General features: G+C 38.2%; 1 protein-coding gene across 2 annotated transcripts; it reads left to right on the top strand.

Annotated features, from left to right (window-relative positions):
• Window positions 1-479: 479 nt before the first annotated feature.
• LOC112574945 (TNF receptor-associated factor 2-like) lies at window positions 480-17,921 on the top strand. Of its 2 annotated transcripts, none has more exons than XM_025256357.1 (10): window positions 480-709; window positions 5,595-5,859; window positions 7,553-7,628; window positions 8,326-8,424; window positions 8,926-9,084; window positions 9,374-9,445; window positions 14,512-14,583; window positions 14,879-15,202; window positions 15,536-15,859; window positions 16,310-17,921. In XM_025256357.1, exons 1-10 carry the CDS (start codon window positions 640-642, stop codon window positions 16,781-16,783), a joined length of 1,935 nt encoding a protein of 644 aa, XP_025112142.1. In that variant the 5' UTR covers window positions 480-639; the 3' UTR covers window positions 16,784-17,921. The 2 variants fall into 2 exon arrangements, with proteins under 2 accessions (XP_025112142.1, XP_025112143.1); XM_025256358.1 differs by lacking the exon at window positions 480-709 and adding an exon at window positions 4,762-5,001.
• Window positions 17,922-19,263: the final 1,342 nt, after the last annotated feature.

Here is a 19,263-nt window from a genome sequence, read left to right as displayed (position 1 = left end):
TACATTCGCAGTCCAGGGATAGTATAATGCCATGTGGCCAGTCTGTTTCTCACGACTCGGGAAAACTGGTGAGACTACCATTGCCAGTTGTACTATATAGTTGTGTCATTTACATATTGTGACAATCCAATTTGTATTTTTTTCATTGTTGCCTTTCGAATCTTTTTCTTACCTGTCTTTTTCACTAGATAGGAGAGTAAACAACTAAACAAACGTTACCCGGAACATTGGCTAACTGTATATAACTATTCCTGTCCCAGAAATACTCTTACGTCAAGAAAGCTACGCAAGCAGCACTGGTGTGTAAGTATAGTTGTATGTATGTAGGCATACAACCACTTGCTACAGCCTCGACCCCACGTACGTCATGCTTGCTGGCTATCTATATCCACAAACTCACGCCCAAGTATATAGACATCGACATAAACTGCTGACCCCAGTGGCTAAAATCCCTGCTGATGTCATTCTATCGTCGCCATCTGGGCTCGGAACAGCAGGCAGAATTCACACCTGGCCACCAGCCAGGTACAGAAACAGTGAAAGGGTTTTCCCGAAATAATTGCCTGTTCAGTTCTAGTCTCGCCGAGTGTTTGGAGGCCTAGTACAAAATTTGATCTTGTTCATTAACGACGGTGAGAGATGCTGTCTTCTACAAAACCGTCAACGACACACAGCTATACACGAGCAGCCGCAGACAGACCCGCGAACGGTGAGCACATTATCTCTCATAAGATTCACGGTGGTTCCCGGAGTTTATAGGTCGCCGAAAGATGCTCAGTGATAAATGTTTCCGTTTAATTTAAATATTTGTATTCTGAATACAAATAGTTCTATAAACGCAGTCATTGTTTTAACTGTGATATTTCCCGTTTCTAAGCCGTGTTCTGTTTCATTCGCTTATATTTATATCCATGAAATTCGTGCCAGGGAAAAATATGGAGTTTCTATTTTTCTCCGTTAGGCCATCAAGAAGTCTAAGGGTGGAGGTTAATTAATACTACTATGATATGACACGAAACATAGATACAGTATAGGAAAATGATAGCAAAGTGACAGACACGAAAATAAGAAATAACCCCCTTACTAATTTATAATATAAGGAAGACTTTTTTTATAAAGTAAGAAAAAGTATACGTGTCATATTCTTTTTGTTGTATATACTGTAGAAATACGTAAATGCGAGAGTGTAAAACGAGAAAGAAAGTTAGCAAACGGGAAGAGGACATGTGGGCAGCCCGGAAGCAGGTAGACGGACAGGTAAACTGATAACAGCGAACTTCGCAAGCTAACAGCGCTTAGCCGATAACATATTACTATTTGACCGCACATCGACAGTAATAATCAAGTGATCTAGTCTTTGTCAAACGTGTCTACCCGTTGCAAAACCGAGTTCATTGGTACTTACCCGGAAGGTGGAAAACTAACAGCTACATGAATCACTGAGACGCACGGACAAAGTCAAGTCTGAACGTGACGTAGTCAACCGTTTCAGTTAGATTATATAGCACGATGAACCACCTACAGGCACAAAAGGGAATTGAGCACTAAGAGCAGCTACAAGGGGTCGCAGAAACGAACCTGGCGAGGTGAGGATCACTAAGCTCCCCGCCCACTAAACCACCTCACAAAGCACAATCATCGGTACAAACATCAGATGACGAACGTGAGGTAGACAGCCTCACTGACTACAGACACTCGATAATGTTCTAATACTTGCATGAACATAGACATTAGCACTGTATTGCATCACCTTGTCCCAAAGAGTAGTTATCAGTGCTTCACATGTAGACAGAGACGATCTCGATCTCAGGCACAGACATAAATTAACATTGCAACTACAGGGGGACTCACACTAATAGCAGGCAAAGGTAGACAGATATTAGTTGGATTGAATCAGAATATAGCGATGTGTGTGTATGACGAACACGTACAGCAATGCGGCCACACGTGTTCTTTCACTCAAGAGAATGTAGAGACCTGTATATGGGTTTTTCTTTCTGCATAATCAGAAGTTTTATTTGTTGTTGCTGGTTGAGGCCCACAAACCATTTCAAATTACAACGTGCAAAATACAAAAACACAATAGCCTCTCCTCTCACTTGTCTTTCAAGTCTCTACTTTACCGCTCACTCACTTCCCCTTACTCCTTCCATCAAAGAGAAGTACAATCTTTTTCCAGTCTAGAAAAAAATGTCACAAATGTGAAAACGCACTCTGACGATTACTGCTTTTCAGAACTATAGGTCCGAATACTGTCAGCACGATAAAATTAATAGAGACTTATTTGTCGAAGTTGTCCGAATGAGTTTGTGGAGTCATCGAATGTATCCACACGTCACACAGCTACATACACACGTACTCCTGGAATTATCTCTTTTGACGATAATGTTATCGTCGTGCACTTGATGACCCCTTCCGTGGTCATTGCTACTGGGAAAGGTGCTCCACTACTACCCCCCGGCTGATGGAGACAAACGTTTCTACTTCTAGTCATCCACGGAAGCTGGTGCTGAGTATGCATGCACTTCGATTGACGAGGACAACATCTTAACTTCCTGTGGTCATCCTAAAAGAGGGGAAGGGGACAGGGGCGGCCTTAGGCATACCCCAAATCCCAGGGTCCACCACCCCAATACATATTAAATATAATATACAAGCGCTGGTTGACCGTTGATCCAAAACGAGACCTGAATATCATAATGGGCAACATGAATGCCAAAGTTGGAAATGACAACACAGACAAAGGACACAGTGGGAAAGCACGTTGTGGGTAATTGCAATGAAAAATGTTGTGTTTACTAATGTTAATGTTATTTACTACATGTAGTATTATCGCTTCTGCTGTGATGAGAATATCATGGGCCGCCACTTGGTTTTGTTGACATCGGCGGTTGAAGGGGCCACCGATTCTTTGTCTGCCAATATAGTCATCATGAGCCTAGAGTCGCCCCTTCAGGGGTGAGTAAGTGGGTGGGATGACGGTTGGTCTCTGAAGTCCGTGTCCACTGACATGGCGAAGTCGCTATCGACTGTTGCACTTTTACTTCACCCGAGGTAATTCCTGAAAGCGTTTATTCCTTCATGAACATTCAAGTTGGACACTACAAAATGTAACTTTCTAATTTGCTGATCACTTTAAAAACCAATTTTAAAATTCAATGATTTTAAAATCGCCGCAGAATTTTCCAAATTATTTCTTCTCAAAACTGTTTCAAATTTTAAAATTATTACAACCACTGATTGTCTAGGCAAAGAATTACTCATTCCCGGTTTCTTTTGCTCTCAGTATTGACACAATTAAAGTCCTTCGGCCACGCTGGCTTACCCAGGAAAGCCGCAACCCAGTTCACACATAATCATGGGCTCCAGTGAACAATGTTCAGTTACATGTCCTTCCTTCTCGTGTTGGTACTGCTAATCACACACACACACATTTACAGCTGGCCAAGGGGGATACCCTGGTCTGTGACAGTGTGTGTGTGTGTTGCGGCCTTACAGGTAGAGATTGAAACGCATACAAATCCACATCGTCTGTCCGATCTTTACAAAATTTATATCGGATATTCTGTTTGTCTACTCTAAGGTCAAGGACTATGTTTAGTTGGCGTATGTCGCTCAGGAACAGATTTATTCTTTTCTTTTTTTTTTTTTTTTAACCAGTTTTAGAAATGGGGAATAGTAATAAATGAAGAGAGACAGGGAACAATGACGATTCGATCTTTATTAACGAGAAGTAAAATAAGCAAGAAAATGCTTTTTCTTCCATTTAGCCATCGTCCTTTACGGGGGAAAAAAATAAACAGAGTAAATGAAGTAAATACGGGAACGAATGAGCAGAATGACTAAAGGCATGTTTCATCTCCTCCTTTCTCGGAAGTGTTCCACGCTGACTGTCGGGTATACGGGACATCACTCGGGCGACGATGAGAACCATATGGCGAAAAGTCTCAAAGAAATAATTGTAAGCGGCTATCGTGTATTCTGAGATACGGCCCTCGATCGTTACTCACATCCCGCCATGTAAACGTGGTAAATGTTGCATTTGTCATTTTAAAACAAAAGAGGAAGAATGTAGGTCTCATGCCTGAAAGTCCCGCCATGATATTGCTATTTATAATGTTGTGACTGTGTCCTGCAACCACTGTAAAGTACTTCCGTTGCGCCCCGATGTAGTGAGGCATGATGTCACTATAGGAAGGATATGGGAGTCAAACTCATCCATGCTGACTGAAAGTGAACGACGTTCATATTCTTGCCCACTCAGTATCTTTTTTCCGAGGGGGTGATGGCCCCCTTCGTCTCCCCCTCCCTGCTTCTACGTCATTGAGTTTAAAAATCAACGGAAATCACAATCATATATGGTTTCAAATTCAAATTACAAATACGTCACACAATAACACGCAACAATTGTTACGGTGCATTAATTAGATTGGCTCCTGATATTCCTTTTTCTTCGACCCCACATTCTTTGTTCTGTGTATGTCCCTTTATGAAAATCGTGAAATAAGTTCATTGAGCTGATTCAATAATTTCATTATCAATTATATCGACCATGATGCATTTATTCAAAAAATCGAGCGCTTTTCACGCAGTTCCGAATGATTATATGTTCTACTTGACTTTACTACTGTTACATAGCTAATTATTATTAATATTATTATTGGATTTTCGCGGAAAGCTGTTGTAAGGGGCAGGAGCTAAAAAATAAAACGAGGGGGATGGGAATCTAGTCATGGGATACGTGGGAGATCGTGTTATTTTTAGCCTTCGGGAAAACCCAAAGAAAGGACGCCATAGTTATAGCGTCAAAGAAAAAGTCGGTTACGCAAAAGACATTTAGATAGCAAATTTTGTGGAAAGGTCCGTATAATTTCTGAACTTCTGTTGAATAAACCAAAAGAGGAAAGAAAAGAAAGTCATTTTTCGTCGACATTTTTTATCAAATTTTGATAAGAGTTCTCGTACTTGACGGGACTGCCAGGTCTTTTCAAGGAAAAGCAGGTAATATGTGAAAACTGATTTGAATTTATATTTACTGCGTTGGACAAGAAGGGATAGCTTTAACATATTTAAGAAATAGACATTCTTGTTTGTACTGTGGTAGGGGATTTTCATTTTCTTGTCGAAAATCACACGGCAGACTTTAGCATGATAATCGGGCAGTTCCTTTGACTTATTCAGTCTTATTATTTAAAAGCATAGAAAATATCATCTTGAAGCAATTAACTGAACACATATATAATAATAAGATATTTAGACAAATTGCGTCTGTTCTGTGCATAGTATATTTCCATTATTTAGGTACTAACAGTTGTTGTTCATTGTTGGGATTAAAAAAATTAGACATGATTCATTGATATGACTATATATAAATAATATATATCAAAGTTCATATTTTTTAGAAGAATAACAGAAAGAGAAAGTTGCTAGAGTAAAGAGAACATATGTCAGTTTAAATTGCTTTTCAAATTCCAACTACACATCATTATGCATTATGTACTTTTGTCCATGTTGCATATGTACAAATGGACATGCTATCTGTTAAGCAAATACAGGTAAATATTTATGGATTTCATCATATCTCATTTGCGCAGTTGGAGTAGACAGTCAGGGCACCATGGCAACAGCAGCATCCGCAGCACCAAGTTCCTCTTCGCCTCCTTCTTCGCTCCAAGCTGATGCAGTACCTTACAACAGTTTATCAAACATACGTCAAGGAGGGTACCCAAAGGAAATTTTTGAGAAGAAAGAAGACCAGGAAAAATTTGCATGTAGTTTTTGCCGACAGATTCTCCGGGATCCACATGGAGCATACTGTGGCCATAGATTTTGTGCTTCATGCAAGGAGGCAATAAAAGAGTAAGCTGTATTTTTGACATACACAGGGAGCTTGCTTACATACTGTGTGTGTGTGTGTGTGTGAGAGAGAGAAAGCATGTACATGCTGGAAGGTGGGATGTGAGAGGCAGGATTTTCCACATTTACTTCATTTATGTACCTCATTATCTTCTTTTATGTTGCATTTCCCTCTCTTCTATTCCCTGTGCTGGGAGCCACTTCTTACAGTATGTCTGTCATTGTGTTGGCTTTATTTACTTACGTTGCCATTTCCACCACCACTAGTATCCATATCATCACAGACTGCCCAGTGTTTGTTCACTTTAGAGTTTATCAAATTCCAAATCTTTTTGCTAAAGAACTGTCTCTTAAGTTTCCAGTGCTTTCAACCATATAAGAATGTGTATAAATAATATCAAAAGTCCAAACCATAAAGAAAGTTTGCAAAAGGGATGTGGGGGTTGTGTAGAATTTAACAATTTCATATTGGAATTTTGAAAACTAAAAAGAGTTGAAGACAAACGTTTTATCATGTGAGACATTTTTTTTTTTACTAATCTAAGGTTAGCTTAGATTATTCCTAGTAAAATGTCAGTAACAGTTCTACGTGCATAGAAACAATAAAACATCTTGACGTGATAATGTGAATATTTATTGGTGTGTACTTTTCTTTCACTAGTTACCCCAAACTCCCAGTATATTATGTTTCAAACTAGGGCCTGAAAAACCCTAACTATTTAAATTAAGGGTATGTAAATCACAAACTATTCTGGCAGCTGCTACTACAGCTGAGTGGAAATCCACATGCAGACCACGAATAACATGTTCTCAAGGGTCTTCTTTTACCACTTAATAAAGACATTAAAACAGTATATGGTTCTAAAGAAAACTTAATTTATTTTCTTTGTCATTTGTAGTTTTGTTTCTGTCCACACATTCACTTTGCTTGCCATTGCAGTTTTCATTGATTAAAATTTGAGAGTACCAGTATTCTTAGTCAAAATATTTGTTATATACTTTAAATTAAATGTTAGTACATTTCATTTTTCATTGATAAAATTAAGGATTTTGTCAATTTTGAGATATAAACAAATTCTTTATGATACTGATATGCTGATTTTCTTTGTACTTTGATTTTTGCAAACATTATAAATTAATTCATCAGAAAAGAGTCCAGAAGAAGATAACCATCTGTGGCTATGGCAAAGTGATAGCAGTAGTCAGTGAAGCTGTACACAAACATGCAATTTTTAGATTGCATTATCATAAAAGTGATAAGAGATAGAGAATTGGGGTTTATTGTAGTTGGCCGATTTTGAAGAGCTCTGAAATATCTAAATAAAAAATTTTTGCTTCCTGTACCTTTATTCTGTTGCATGTTTTTGCTGTTCCAATTTTATTTTAGCTTAATTCATCATGAGAACGGGTTGATGTGTTCACTTATTTAATTTGTCCATTTAGTATGGACTATCTCCTTTGTTGTGTAGAGTTTCCAATTCATCATGCTCCCTTTCACTTGAATTCTTCTTTTCTTTTAATTGAGATTACACCATTTTTAATTCAAATCTATGTAGTTAAGGCTGTACCATTTTAAGTCAAAAGAAAGTACAGCTGATCGCTGCCATTGTTTTAGTTGAGGTTATACCCTTTTCAGGTCAAAGAAAGTGCAGTTGATTTGTGATATTCCTTTCAGCTGAGGTTATACAATTTTCAGGTCCAAGAATCTTCTCTGTCAATCATGTCTAGATGAAGGATGTAGTACGGAAGAGAGCACACTGAATCCTGAGGAGGTAGGCCTCACACATTCAACTCTGTGTGTGTGCGTGCATGTATATGCCTACATTTACTTGTGTGTGGGTGTATTGTGAACACATTCTCTTACATCTATGGGACTATCTTTCATTTATATAAAGGACATGCATGTGTTTTTTAATTAACCTGCAATCTTCAGGAAAATGTCATCATATTTGCGTCCAGTTAAAACATATACATTTAATTAAAGAAGAATTTGTATTCTGTATATGTTACTTTTTTGCCATGTTTTAGTTTTTGCTGTTTCTTTGTTAAACATATCACTGTTTCAAAATTTAATGTGAACATGGGGGGGGGGAAACTTTAAAAGGAAATAATAATGATTACATCCTTGAAAAAGAAACAGTTATCTGCTGCCTTCAAAAGTAAAATTTGTATTTCCTTTATGGGGAAAAAAACAAACCATTGAATAAGTTGCAGGCAACTAAACAAAAATAGCAACTAAAATGAGAGCACTGCTTACCTGATTTGTGTTAGAATGAAAATGATGCTAGCAAACATTTGCACATAAAAGAAGCTATTTATACTGTTTCTTTGCATCTTTGTAGGCATGTTTTAATGAATTTATTTATACATATATATATATAGGGAGAGAAATATCCTTTTTTGACTCAGTTCAATTTTTTTTCATTATTCTGGTGTTTGTCAACTGATGAATGAATTTGTTTGTCTTAGATGTATCCAGACAGAGGGATAAACAAGGAGATGGCCAGACTGCGAGCCAAATGTCCGAATGAGATGTGTGTCTGGGCTGGTTTATTCAGGGAATATATAGTAAGATATTTTTATTAATTATTCCTTTGATTTGATTACCTAAATTAGTAATTACTTAATTACAAAGTAATGTTAGATATTTAAACAATAACATAGAGTATATACACATATATGTCCATGGCATTCACATCTTATCATTATCAACTAATGGTCCTTTATTTCTTTAAACTAACAAAGAAAGTCATAATTTCGCTTATTTTATTGTTCCACATTTTCATAAAAAATAATTCCCTAAATTTTCTATTACTTTAGAAGCCAACTATGATCAAATGTGTATTTATGAGAAGATGATACTCTGTTGGTTCTTTATAGTCAGGCTTGAGCTTCTGTGTCCTATAGGACATATGGAGGGAGATTAAGTTGAGGAATTCACTCTCAGTTTCATTAATCTTCCTCTTGTCAAGTCACTGTTATTGTTATGAGATCTATGTTTTCAACTGTTCAAAAAAATTAAAAATCAGCTCTTTCAGAATTGGTTAATCAATTTGTTATCGTTTGCAGGAGCATGAAAGTAACTGTAAATTTCAGCCAATGGTATGTGAATTGTGCAAAGAGCCCGTATCAAGGTCGAAAATGGATACACACAAACGCTCTCAATGTTCGCAGCGGAAGATCAAGTGTGAACATTGCCATATGGACATGCCATATGCCATGAAAGAGGTATCTGCTTTATTCACACATGCACACCACATACTTTTTTTCTGTTATTGCCCATTGTTGACTAACTTTTATCCTGTTAGCTTAAGTGTGGAACAGTACACAAGCATATAACAACCGATAAGAGATAAATAATCAAGGATTAAGAGAGACTCGTGAATGCATATGGATGATGATTTGTTATATTTTTATGTTGGACTATATGAACAGTTATAACAAAAAGCCTAGAAGCATGCCTATTGTACAGAATCATTTAAGCACAAAAGGAATGTCTGTGTCTTATGTCTTACAGCAACATCAGAAGGAATGTCCAAAGGCACCGGAAACATGCATTCAATGTTCAGCAAAAGTGTCCAGAGAAAAGGTGGGTTGCTTTATTGCATTCAGTATCATCAGCTCCCTTTCAGCCAAGTGGCTGATACATTCTGGCCATTTGAAAACAAAAATAATGATATGTCAAAAACTGCAACTCAAAATGAGTTTTTACTATCAAAAATTTTTACCTTGGGGAAATAACAAATTTTTTTGTTCTTTTAGAAGGTCAGTAAATATCAGCTTACCCAAAATGGCATTTTCAATGTTTTTTAATATATATACCAGTGAAAAACTTGGCATATAAGTTGAAGAAAAGAAATCCAGTGGCTAAAAAGCTTAAGCAATCTTAAACCATCGTAAAGTAAATAAAAATTATTTCCTTGAAAAATGAAGGAAATCACCATATAGATATATAATTTTATTGTCTTTCTTATAACTTTTCTGCACAAAACTTTAAAGAAAGCACATAGAACGTTGCTATTTATGGACTTGTTTCACTTGCTACACCAAACAGGAATTATATTTCGAAAAAAATAATAATCCCGTTAAATATAAATAATGGAAAGTAACTTGTAGAGAAGTGATTTGCCTTTACACACAGCAGTTATTTCCTATATACAGGGTTCCCAGGTCCTTGCAAGGTCCTTTTAAGTCCTTTTATATTGAATTTTCGCCAAAAGGCCTTTTAAGTCCTTTTATTTGCCATGCGGTCCTTTCAAATTCTCACACAGGTCCTTACATTTTCTCTGTGACCCTTTTAAGTCCTTTTATCGATAAAATATTACAACAAATTTATTTCCGGAGTAGACTTTGGCGCAAAATACCGACGATTTTTCGCTGCATTGCTATTTTAATCACATGACTACCCAGTCTCGCTCGCGGCGGGAACGTCCGTTTCGGCCTTTCGCGAGTTCACTCTCGTCGTGTCGACCACATTTCTTTGTCTGCTTAACAATTTGAAAGATGCCGGGGAAGTGCTCTTTCAGGAGAAGTGGCTAAAGGAAGACAAGTATAAAGATTGGTTAATAAAAGACTCGAGCAATAAACATTTGGCACGATGTGCTGCCTGCAAAATATCTCTGAATCTTTCATCAATGGGCGAAAGTGTTCTGAAACAGCACATGGTTACCGAAAGACACCAAAGGCAAATAAAAGTATTTCTGAAAGATGCGCGCTTTTGTGTAACTGATTACTTTCGTCATCGAGAACATCCACAGCCCGCTCAAATCAGACGGCACCGACCAGCTCTGCAAGTGTGTCCAGTAAGGTGACAATTATTTATCTTTAGCGATTCATTTAGTTAACGATGTGGGTACTTAGAAAAAACACATTAAATTAAAGCGTGCATAACATTTTGCGGTTTTTTTCCACTCTTTATTAAGCCTATCGTCTAATTTACGGTGAAGCCAATAGCTTAAAGATCAGTAAATAGCAAAGAATTATTTAAATTAAAAAGTTGAGATTTTCATTTTCTCATGATTCGAACTACAAATAGAGTTTTATACAATCACGAATCTTACTACAGCTTTGCTGCAGAAAATTGATCTGAATTTTTGGCATCTGATCAGGAAAGATTAAAAAGAAAGTATAATTAATAATGTATGCTTATTATCCTATTTTACCAGCAATACATTATTTTTTGGATTTTTAAAATCAAACAATTTAACATTAAAGCTAAATCAGTTAGCTGAAAATAACTTTCATTTTCAACTATGCTGCCATCTTTATACTTTAACTTAGTTTTAGTATTATTTATATTATCATGTCATTAATTATTGCTTTTTGAAACCTGTCTTTTATTCAGACAGAACATAATGTTTACAGACATAATGGTAACTTAAATGTTTTCTTTGAATAGGTTTCGTGATGAGCAATGAACGATTGAAGCAGAGATCCTGTGGACTCTCAAGATTGTGGAATCACACTACAGTTTCAGATCTGCTGAAAAGTCTGCTGAACTGTTTCGACTTATGTTCCCAGACAGCCAAGTAGCTGCAGAATTTAAGTGCGGTCAAACAAAAGCCAGTTATCTAACTTCATTTGGGCTTGCTCCTCACTTTTCGAAATTGCTTCTGGACTGTGTAAATTCGTCGCCTGAGTATGTTCTTTTGTTTGATGAATCTTCTAACCATAAGACTCAAACTAAACAGCTGGATTTCCATGTTCGTTACTGGAGTGACAATGCTGTAAGGACTCATTACCTGACCTCGGAATTTTTGGGTCATTCCGCGGCCATAGACCTTCAACAAAAGTTCAGTAAGGTAATTAGCGAATCAAACTTCAAGCAAGCTAATTTACTTCAAATTTCTATGGATGGACCTTCTGTAAACCTAAACCTTCTTGAGAAAATTAATAACGACATGATTACCAATCACAATGTTGGTTTGTTAAATGTGGGCAGCTGTGGACTCCATGTTATGCACAATGCATTTAGGCGTGGGTGCGAGGCTTCTCAATGGGAGCTTGAGTCATTTCTTACATCTGCTTATATCTTGTTCAGAGACAGCCCAGCCAGAAAGAGAAGATTATATAAAAGTAACTGGTTCCACATCTTTTCCAGCCAAGTTCTGTGCTCACCGATGGCTTGAAAACAATTCTGTTGCTGAAAAAGCAATTGTTATGCTTCCATACTTGGAAAAATTTGTCAAAGCTGCAATGGAGAAAAAAATAACATTGCCAAAGAACAAATCTTTTGATATTGTAAAAGCTGGAGTCTTATCTACCCCTTTGCTTTCATGTCGTCTGGCTTTCTTTAGTTTAATTGCCAGTATACTTGAACCTTTTTTGAGAAAATACCAAGCTGATCAGCCTCTTCTTCCTTTCCTTTGTTTAGACTTACATGACATTATGAAAATCTGATGCACAAATTTATCAGTCAAATGTACTTAATAAATGTGAAACTGCCCTCCAACTTGTGCAGGTTGATATATGCAACAGTTCTAACCATGTCAATCTGAGCATGATCGAACTTGGCTTCAGGGTTGATAGACTACTGGCTGTAGCTAAGAAACAGTCATCAGTAAACGATGGAACTCTCATGGCCTTCAGAGCTGAATGCAGAGATTTTTTGAAAGCAGTTGTTCTAAAATTGCAGGATAAATCTCCACTGAAGTACACCCTAGTGAGAAACATAACTTTCTTAAACCCAAAGACCATGGGGAAAAAGACAAATCAATACAAAAAATGAAAAAGGTTTTGTTGTATTGCCAAGGTGTGAAAAGGTTTGATGATGTGACTTGTGACAAGGTATTGTCAGAGTTCCGTAATTTTCTTGACAGTTCTGCAGGTGAGTGTGGTAGTAAGGCTTTTGACCCTATGACACAAAGACTGGATAGTTGGTTTTATGATGCCCTTGCTGGAAAAGCAGAGTTTCAGGTGTTGTGGTCTGTTGTCAGACAGTTACTCCTACTCTCTCATGGTCAAGCTACAGTGGAAAGAGGATTTTCATTCAACAAAGAAACAGTAGCTGACAATCTTAGTCAGACTGCACTAAAAGCACGCAGAGTAATTCTTGATCATATTCACAGTGTGGGAGGGGTGGAAAATGTTGAGATCTCCAAACCACTGATGATATCCGCTTCTAGTGCCTATGGCAGGTATGAACGTTACCTCTCTGAGCAGAAGCAGCAGAAGGAAACAGAAGAAAAGCAGGTCCACAGAAAGAGATTAGGAGATGAGCTGGTAATACTCACAAAAAGGCTAAAGACCACCAGTGCCGAAGAACGACACCTGCTGGAACTGGCTGACAGACATAGTTTTCCAGGCTGAAGAGCAAAAAAGTTTTTCACTTATTGAAAGATCTAACAACATGCGTTTGTTAGCCAAAGACAAGAAGAAGGAGATAACAAAGATTCAGTCAGACATTGATAGATTACAGGAAGAAATTAAAAGGTGTTGAATTGTGACATTCAGAATTAATGTTTATTTCAGTTTAAATAAGCCTGCACAATTCTGTACATGTATGCTATGGAACATGTTAAAAAACCAGAAACTATTTAGAGGAAATTAGGTTGTGTAAAGAATTGTATTGTTTAGTATTGGTAAAGCTGTAGGGGTGACAAAGAATTGAATTTCATCAATGAAACTTTTGCTTATAGTAGATGGATTGCTTTGTCATTTTGTAATCTTAATCTTATGTGTATTAGTATATCATGCTGTTTTATGTATATGTTTGCATGTGTTAACATGTATGTGTAATAAGAATGCTTAAATAATATCTCAAGGTTAAAAATAAATGGGCTGTAATGCTTGACAGTTTCGACTCATTCCATCTTTGGTTTAGCATTAGGATCACACTCTTTTCATTCCTCATCTGATCCTCCAATCCTTGGCATTCCTTGTAGTCACAAGAAAATGTTTGGTCTACACATCTGTACAACACTAGTTGCCCTTCCGTATTCGCAAAAAACACTTTTTTCAAAAGGCCTTTAGAAACTTACTCTTTCTTGAACTTTGATCTTCTAGTACTACTGTGCATAGCTCTATTTCTCTCTCTCTTCCCGTTAGAGTGTGGTGTGCGAGAGAGAGAGACATGAACTGACTTTTGTATTACACCAAAGAATGGCTTTCATGTTTGCAATTATTATTACTTAGATTTCTAGAAAACTTTTGGAACATTAACGGTGTGTTATCAGCACGCTAAGGACACTTTTTAAGTTATCTATCTAAATATGGCAGACAGGCATCAAAATTAACTCTTTGATTATTATTACTAGAAATACATGTATTTGAGAACATAGAGAAGACCACAGATTCATAAATAATACATCTTTCCGACCAACACAAGAGAAAAACTTAAGCATTGATGACTGTCACTTAGGTCCTTACGAATGCATGAAAGGTACTTTTAAGGTCCTTTTTTGGCACCATCCCTGATCCCTGGGAACCCTGTGTGTATCTTTGATCAGAGATTGATGATTGTATCACAGAGGTATGAGGTTTGAAATGTCTTGCGATCTATTTAACAAGAAGCGAATGGAAGTGAAGCCTTTTAGGGTGGGTGGTGGTGGACACAGAAACACTGTGGAATTGAGATGGGTTGAGAGAAAGATGACAGATTACAGTAATTACTGATTGATGTAGTAATCTCGAGGTTTGCTTTCTCTGTCTTTGCAGCTGTCAAAACACTTGAATTTTGAATGTCCACAGAGGAGTATTCCATGTCCTTTGGACAACTGTTCTAGCCCGGTAAGAACCATCTGCTTAGAAAGTGGAGAATAGCTTGTGTTTAACTCAGAGGTTCAATACTATCTTTCAACTTGTATGTCTGTCTGGAAGTACAGCCACGCTTAGGTTTTCCCTCCAGTGCTTTTGACAATTAAATCAACTATCAAGTTTCCTGACTTTCCTATGTATAATTTGTTTTCCTTACTCAAATGTGTTAGATATTGTATTTGCATGCAATGCTGTCTGTACGTTTATGTAGACTTCTGTTGACCTCTTGATGTGCTTACAAGCTATTGTATTTATTCTTCCCTTTTAGCTGCCTTTGGAACGCTTTGTCGCCCATCTTCAGAAAAACACAGGCAAACACTTGCAGTGGGTGATGACACAAATTCTTGAGCTAGCAGACAGCATCGAATCACTCAAAGGAGGCAGTGCCAGTTCTGGTTCAAAGAACATCACGTTAACATCGAGACAGCAGTCAGCAAGTGGAGTGTCTGATGGGCTTGGTGTTTTATCCGCAAAAGTTGAGCAACTGGAACAAGAAATACGGCGAATCATGCAGCAGCATCCTCCACTAGAAGGAGCAATTGGGGGAGTAGAGTCACCAAGTGTTGATGGAACAGCATCAGCTTCTAATGCTGTGAGTATGCATGCTTGTAATGATTTGATTTTTATAAAGGTGGTGTTCTCCCTACCTCCACTGGGGTCAGGGACACGTTCATCATTTGGGTCAACAGGGGAAGGTTTGCTAGTATTCAACCAGGTCGTGTACTTAATGCATCAGGCATTTGCTTCCCCAAATTCAAAAGAAAATTAACAAAGCCAATTTACAAAAATTATTTCCTCCCATTATGTAGAGCATATAAATATATTTGGCACAAATAGAAGTGTTATGATTTGCATGGAGAATCAGATGGCTGTCATACACATTAAACCACTTTAACATTTTAAACTATTACCATTCTTTAACCAGGGCACTATGGAAGTCAGCACTGAACGGTTTACAGCTATGGAGATCAAGGTCAGCTCCCTAGAGCCCATCTTGAGTGTCCTGCATGGAGAAATGAACCGGTGCATTGCTGCTGTCGAGAGCCTTGAGAGCCGGTTTCAGCAGGAGATAATTCAGACACAGGAGTTGCGACGAAAGATGGAACAGTATGACCAAAGCATTCAGGCAGTGAACACCAGTGTTTCTCAGTTTGAAGTCAAGAGCAGGGAGTTAGAGCATAGGCTCCTCAACCTTTCACAGGACCAAGCAGATGGAACTCTCCTGTGGCAGATTCCCAACTTCAGCAAGGTAATTTCTACTTTCATTTGCTGTGAAGGGGCTTGTGCTGTTGTGTCACAGTTTGTTTCTGTGTGTATGTGCTTGCTTATGTGAGTGGTGTAATTGTGAGTTTTTATATGTACTTGCATGTGTAAGGGAGGGAGAAACCACATCATTAGACATTACATTTGTGTTTTCAGTTTTGTTCATTTTGTTGTTGATGTGTACTTTTTTTCGTTCTTTGCATTCTCTTTTTCTAGTGATAGACCAGTAAATGAAATGTGGCAACTCGCCTCAATTTTTTTTTTTTTTTAAGTTTCAGCTAGTGTTAGGACACACTGAGCATGTCACTGGAATCTCCCTCCCTCATTCATTGAGATTACAACAATTTAAACACCCAAATTCATGGGAGGTTTTCGTTATGCCGGTGCTTTAAGCAATAAATCTACTTAATGTTCACCTCCTCATCTTTTATACCAGGTTCGGGCAGACGCAGTATCAGGCAAAGTGTCCAACATCCACTCACGGCCATTCTACACCGGGCCAATTGGTTACAAAATGTGCGTCAGGCTTTACCCCAATGGTGATGGAATGGGAAAAGGCACTCATTTGTCATTGTTCTTCACCATTATGCGCAGTAACCATGATGCTTTGCTGCCCTGGCCCTTCAAGCAGAAGGTCTACTTTATGCTGATTGACCAGAACTTCAAGAAGCACGTTGTGGATGCCTTCAGGTCTGAACCAACCAGCTCCTCTTTCCAGCGTCCTACATCAGAAATGAACATCGCCACAGGATGCCCTTTGTTTGTGGCTCTGTCCAAGCTGACTACTTCAGGGCTCGGGTACCTGAAGGACGACACAATGTACATTCGTGTAATGGTGGAAACTGAAGGCTTAGACCAGCATCTGAAGCAGTTTGACCCACGCAGTATCCCTTTGTCAACCAATAATTAGACTTTTTTTATGTATTTAGAGGTACTGGACCTCAACGACCTGCCATTGAGCATGTGTTATGAATTCGCTTGAATATTTTAACTGTTCCCTTACAGTTTCCACCTGCGAATGTAAATGTCTTCAGAGCTGTAGCGCTCAGTGGTGTCAATACACCTGCACTGAATGAGTTAACGAAGCTTCACTTTCAGGTTGACATGTTTATTTGGATGTGGAAGTTCTTGCAATGTATACTAAATTTCCTTTTCTTTAATAATAAATATTTATGTTGTACATAGATTCCTCTAGGCCTGTGGCATTTACAAAACAGCAAAAAGAAAAACCTCTTAGACTCCATTCGTAAATAAGCACACACAAATTCATTAAACCTAAATGCAGTACACCTCTAACTGATCAGCTGCCCAAAGTATGTCTCACAACATTAACAGGAAAAAGTGTTAAGTAAGGGCTTATTTTGAATTGCTTTCTTTGGAAAAATTTTTTAATTTTAATTTGTGCGTATCCTCGCTAACTTTCACACTGTTAAAAATGTGACAGAAGCAAAATTGTAATATTTGAGAGATTTTTATGATGTGCAAATATGCGTGATAAAATGATTGTATTGTGTGAATGTTCAGTTCATGATAAATTGTTTGGTATGGAGAAATAGTCAAAAACGAAAAAAAAACCCGTTGAATTGAAATCAGGCCTGTGTTTAGAAATACTGCTTTAGTACATACATGAATATTTCAGTGTGGCAGATTATTTCGTAACACTGCCAACGAGTCTGAGAAGCTTGTGTAGTTGTAGGTATGATGTTTATCTCCTCTTCAATATTTTTTGTTCCTTTTTATTATTGGGGCACCGGTGGCACAACATTTAGTGCCTGTCACCAACACAGTGAGGGTTGGCTGTCCTGGGTTCAGCTCTTGGCTCGAGCATGCTGTTCTTTCTCAGCTTGTGGGATTTGTTTACAGGGCTGGTTGCCTTGCCATGATATAGCCTTAGCTGCTAGCTCTGTGTTAAATATCAATTTCTTCCCCACCCAACCCCTACTTATTCTTTTTTATTTGTCTCTTTGTTGATTGTGACTGAAGAAGTTAAAAACAATTCTTATTGTATAATAAATTTAAGATGTAATAAATATACAAGCGGTTTTGAACATACTCTGATGAATGTTGTAGTTCTGCTCCATAACTGTGTGATATTGGTAACCTATACAGACTAAATACATCTAGAGAATATACTCAACTTTCCAAATAAAAAAAAAAAACTAAACTGTACTGGAAACGCACCTCTTTCGTTTTGTTCAGATATCAGTAGATGTAGGTGATGTAAACCTAACCTGTAGGTGATATAAACCTAACCTGTAAATTTCAGCCTCCAAAACCCATCCACTACGATTCGCAGTCAACGAGCACTGCTAACAGTGTACTACGTCACGTTGGTGCACCATTCACACATGGACTTGCATAGGTGCATTGCTGTCTATCTGGTGAGACCAACGCTTAGCCTCTTTCAAAGTTCTCCGCTGTTAGTCTCGGCCAGCCTAAACAAAGAATTTGAATAAACCAGAAGCTTTGCCGTCTAACGCCTCGTTTTAGCAGTAAACTGGAAAAAAATCGTCTGCCAGCAGTCCAGTAATACAAGTTCATTATTCACAACATTGCCTGCAGTCAACACCAATAGACAGAAAGATTGATTGACAGATGGGATTATTTGGAAGAAGACAGTCTGTATTTCTTGTGAGTCTGACAAACTGCTACTTTAGTATGAGAAATGCAGACTTTCAACATGCAAATAACCAGAACTGTCGCTCCGATTGGTGTTGACGGCTGATAATGTGAATGATGTACCAACGTGAGGTAGTGCACTGTTAGCGTGACGTAGTCAGCTGTTAGCGGCACTCGCTGATTGCAGGTATGAATGGCGTACTTTGCTAGCGTATGGGTTTTGGAGGCTGAAATTTACAGGTTTATATCGCCTATGTCTACTGATATCTGCGAAAAACGCACCATTCAGGTTGGTCTTCAAGTCTGACTGAACCGGGTGATGTGTGCAGAACTATTGGCTCTGATCTACCCCCAGAAGGCACAAATTTATGCCCAGCTCAGTCTGTGCAGAATGTGGCTCAGTCCGTGCAGAGTGCACAAGATTGTGGCTCACACATACCACCCGGCCAGTTGCCTGTCCTGCGCTCTCTGGGGTAAGGTATAGACACTGTGATCAGTTGTCAACATCACATCTATATGTTTGTGAATGTCCGAGATCTTGCAGCTGAAGACCTGTGGCAGCTGTAAAGCGGAATGGACCATAGGCAGTGGTGTCGCCTTGCTACGTCTAGTCAGAGATACATTCTGATAATTGGATCTGAAGATATTTTGCTTTCGGCCCTGTGGATGCGCTTACTTAGCAACACCTGTTGCGGTGTTGTAGACCTCTCTGTGTGCCGCAGTCTTAAGCAACACCGACGAGCTCAGCCTAACTAGGTTAGAAATGTTTGA

The sequence above is a fragment of the Pomacea canaliculata genome, linkage group LG11, assembly GCF_003073045.1.
Source record: "Pomacea canaliculata isolate SZHN2017 linkage group LG11, ASM307304v1, whole genome shotgun sequence".
Lineage (NCBI taxonomy): Eukaryota > Metazoa > Mollusca > Gastropoda > Architaenioglossa > Ampullariidae > Pomacea > Pomacea canaliculata.
The sequence above is the reverse complement of the archived record's forward strand: the minus strand, read 5'-3'. Positions and strand labels throughout refer to the sequence as shown.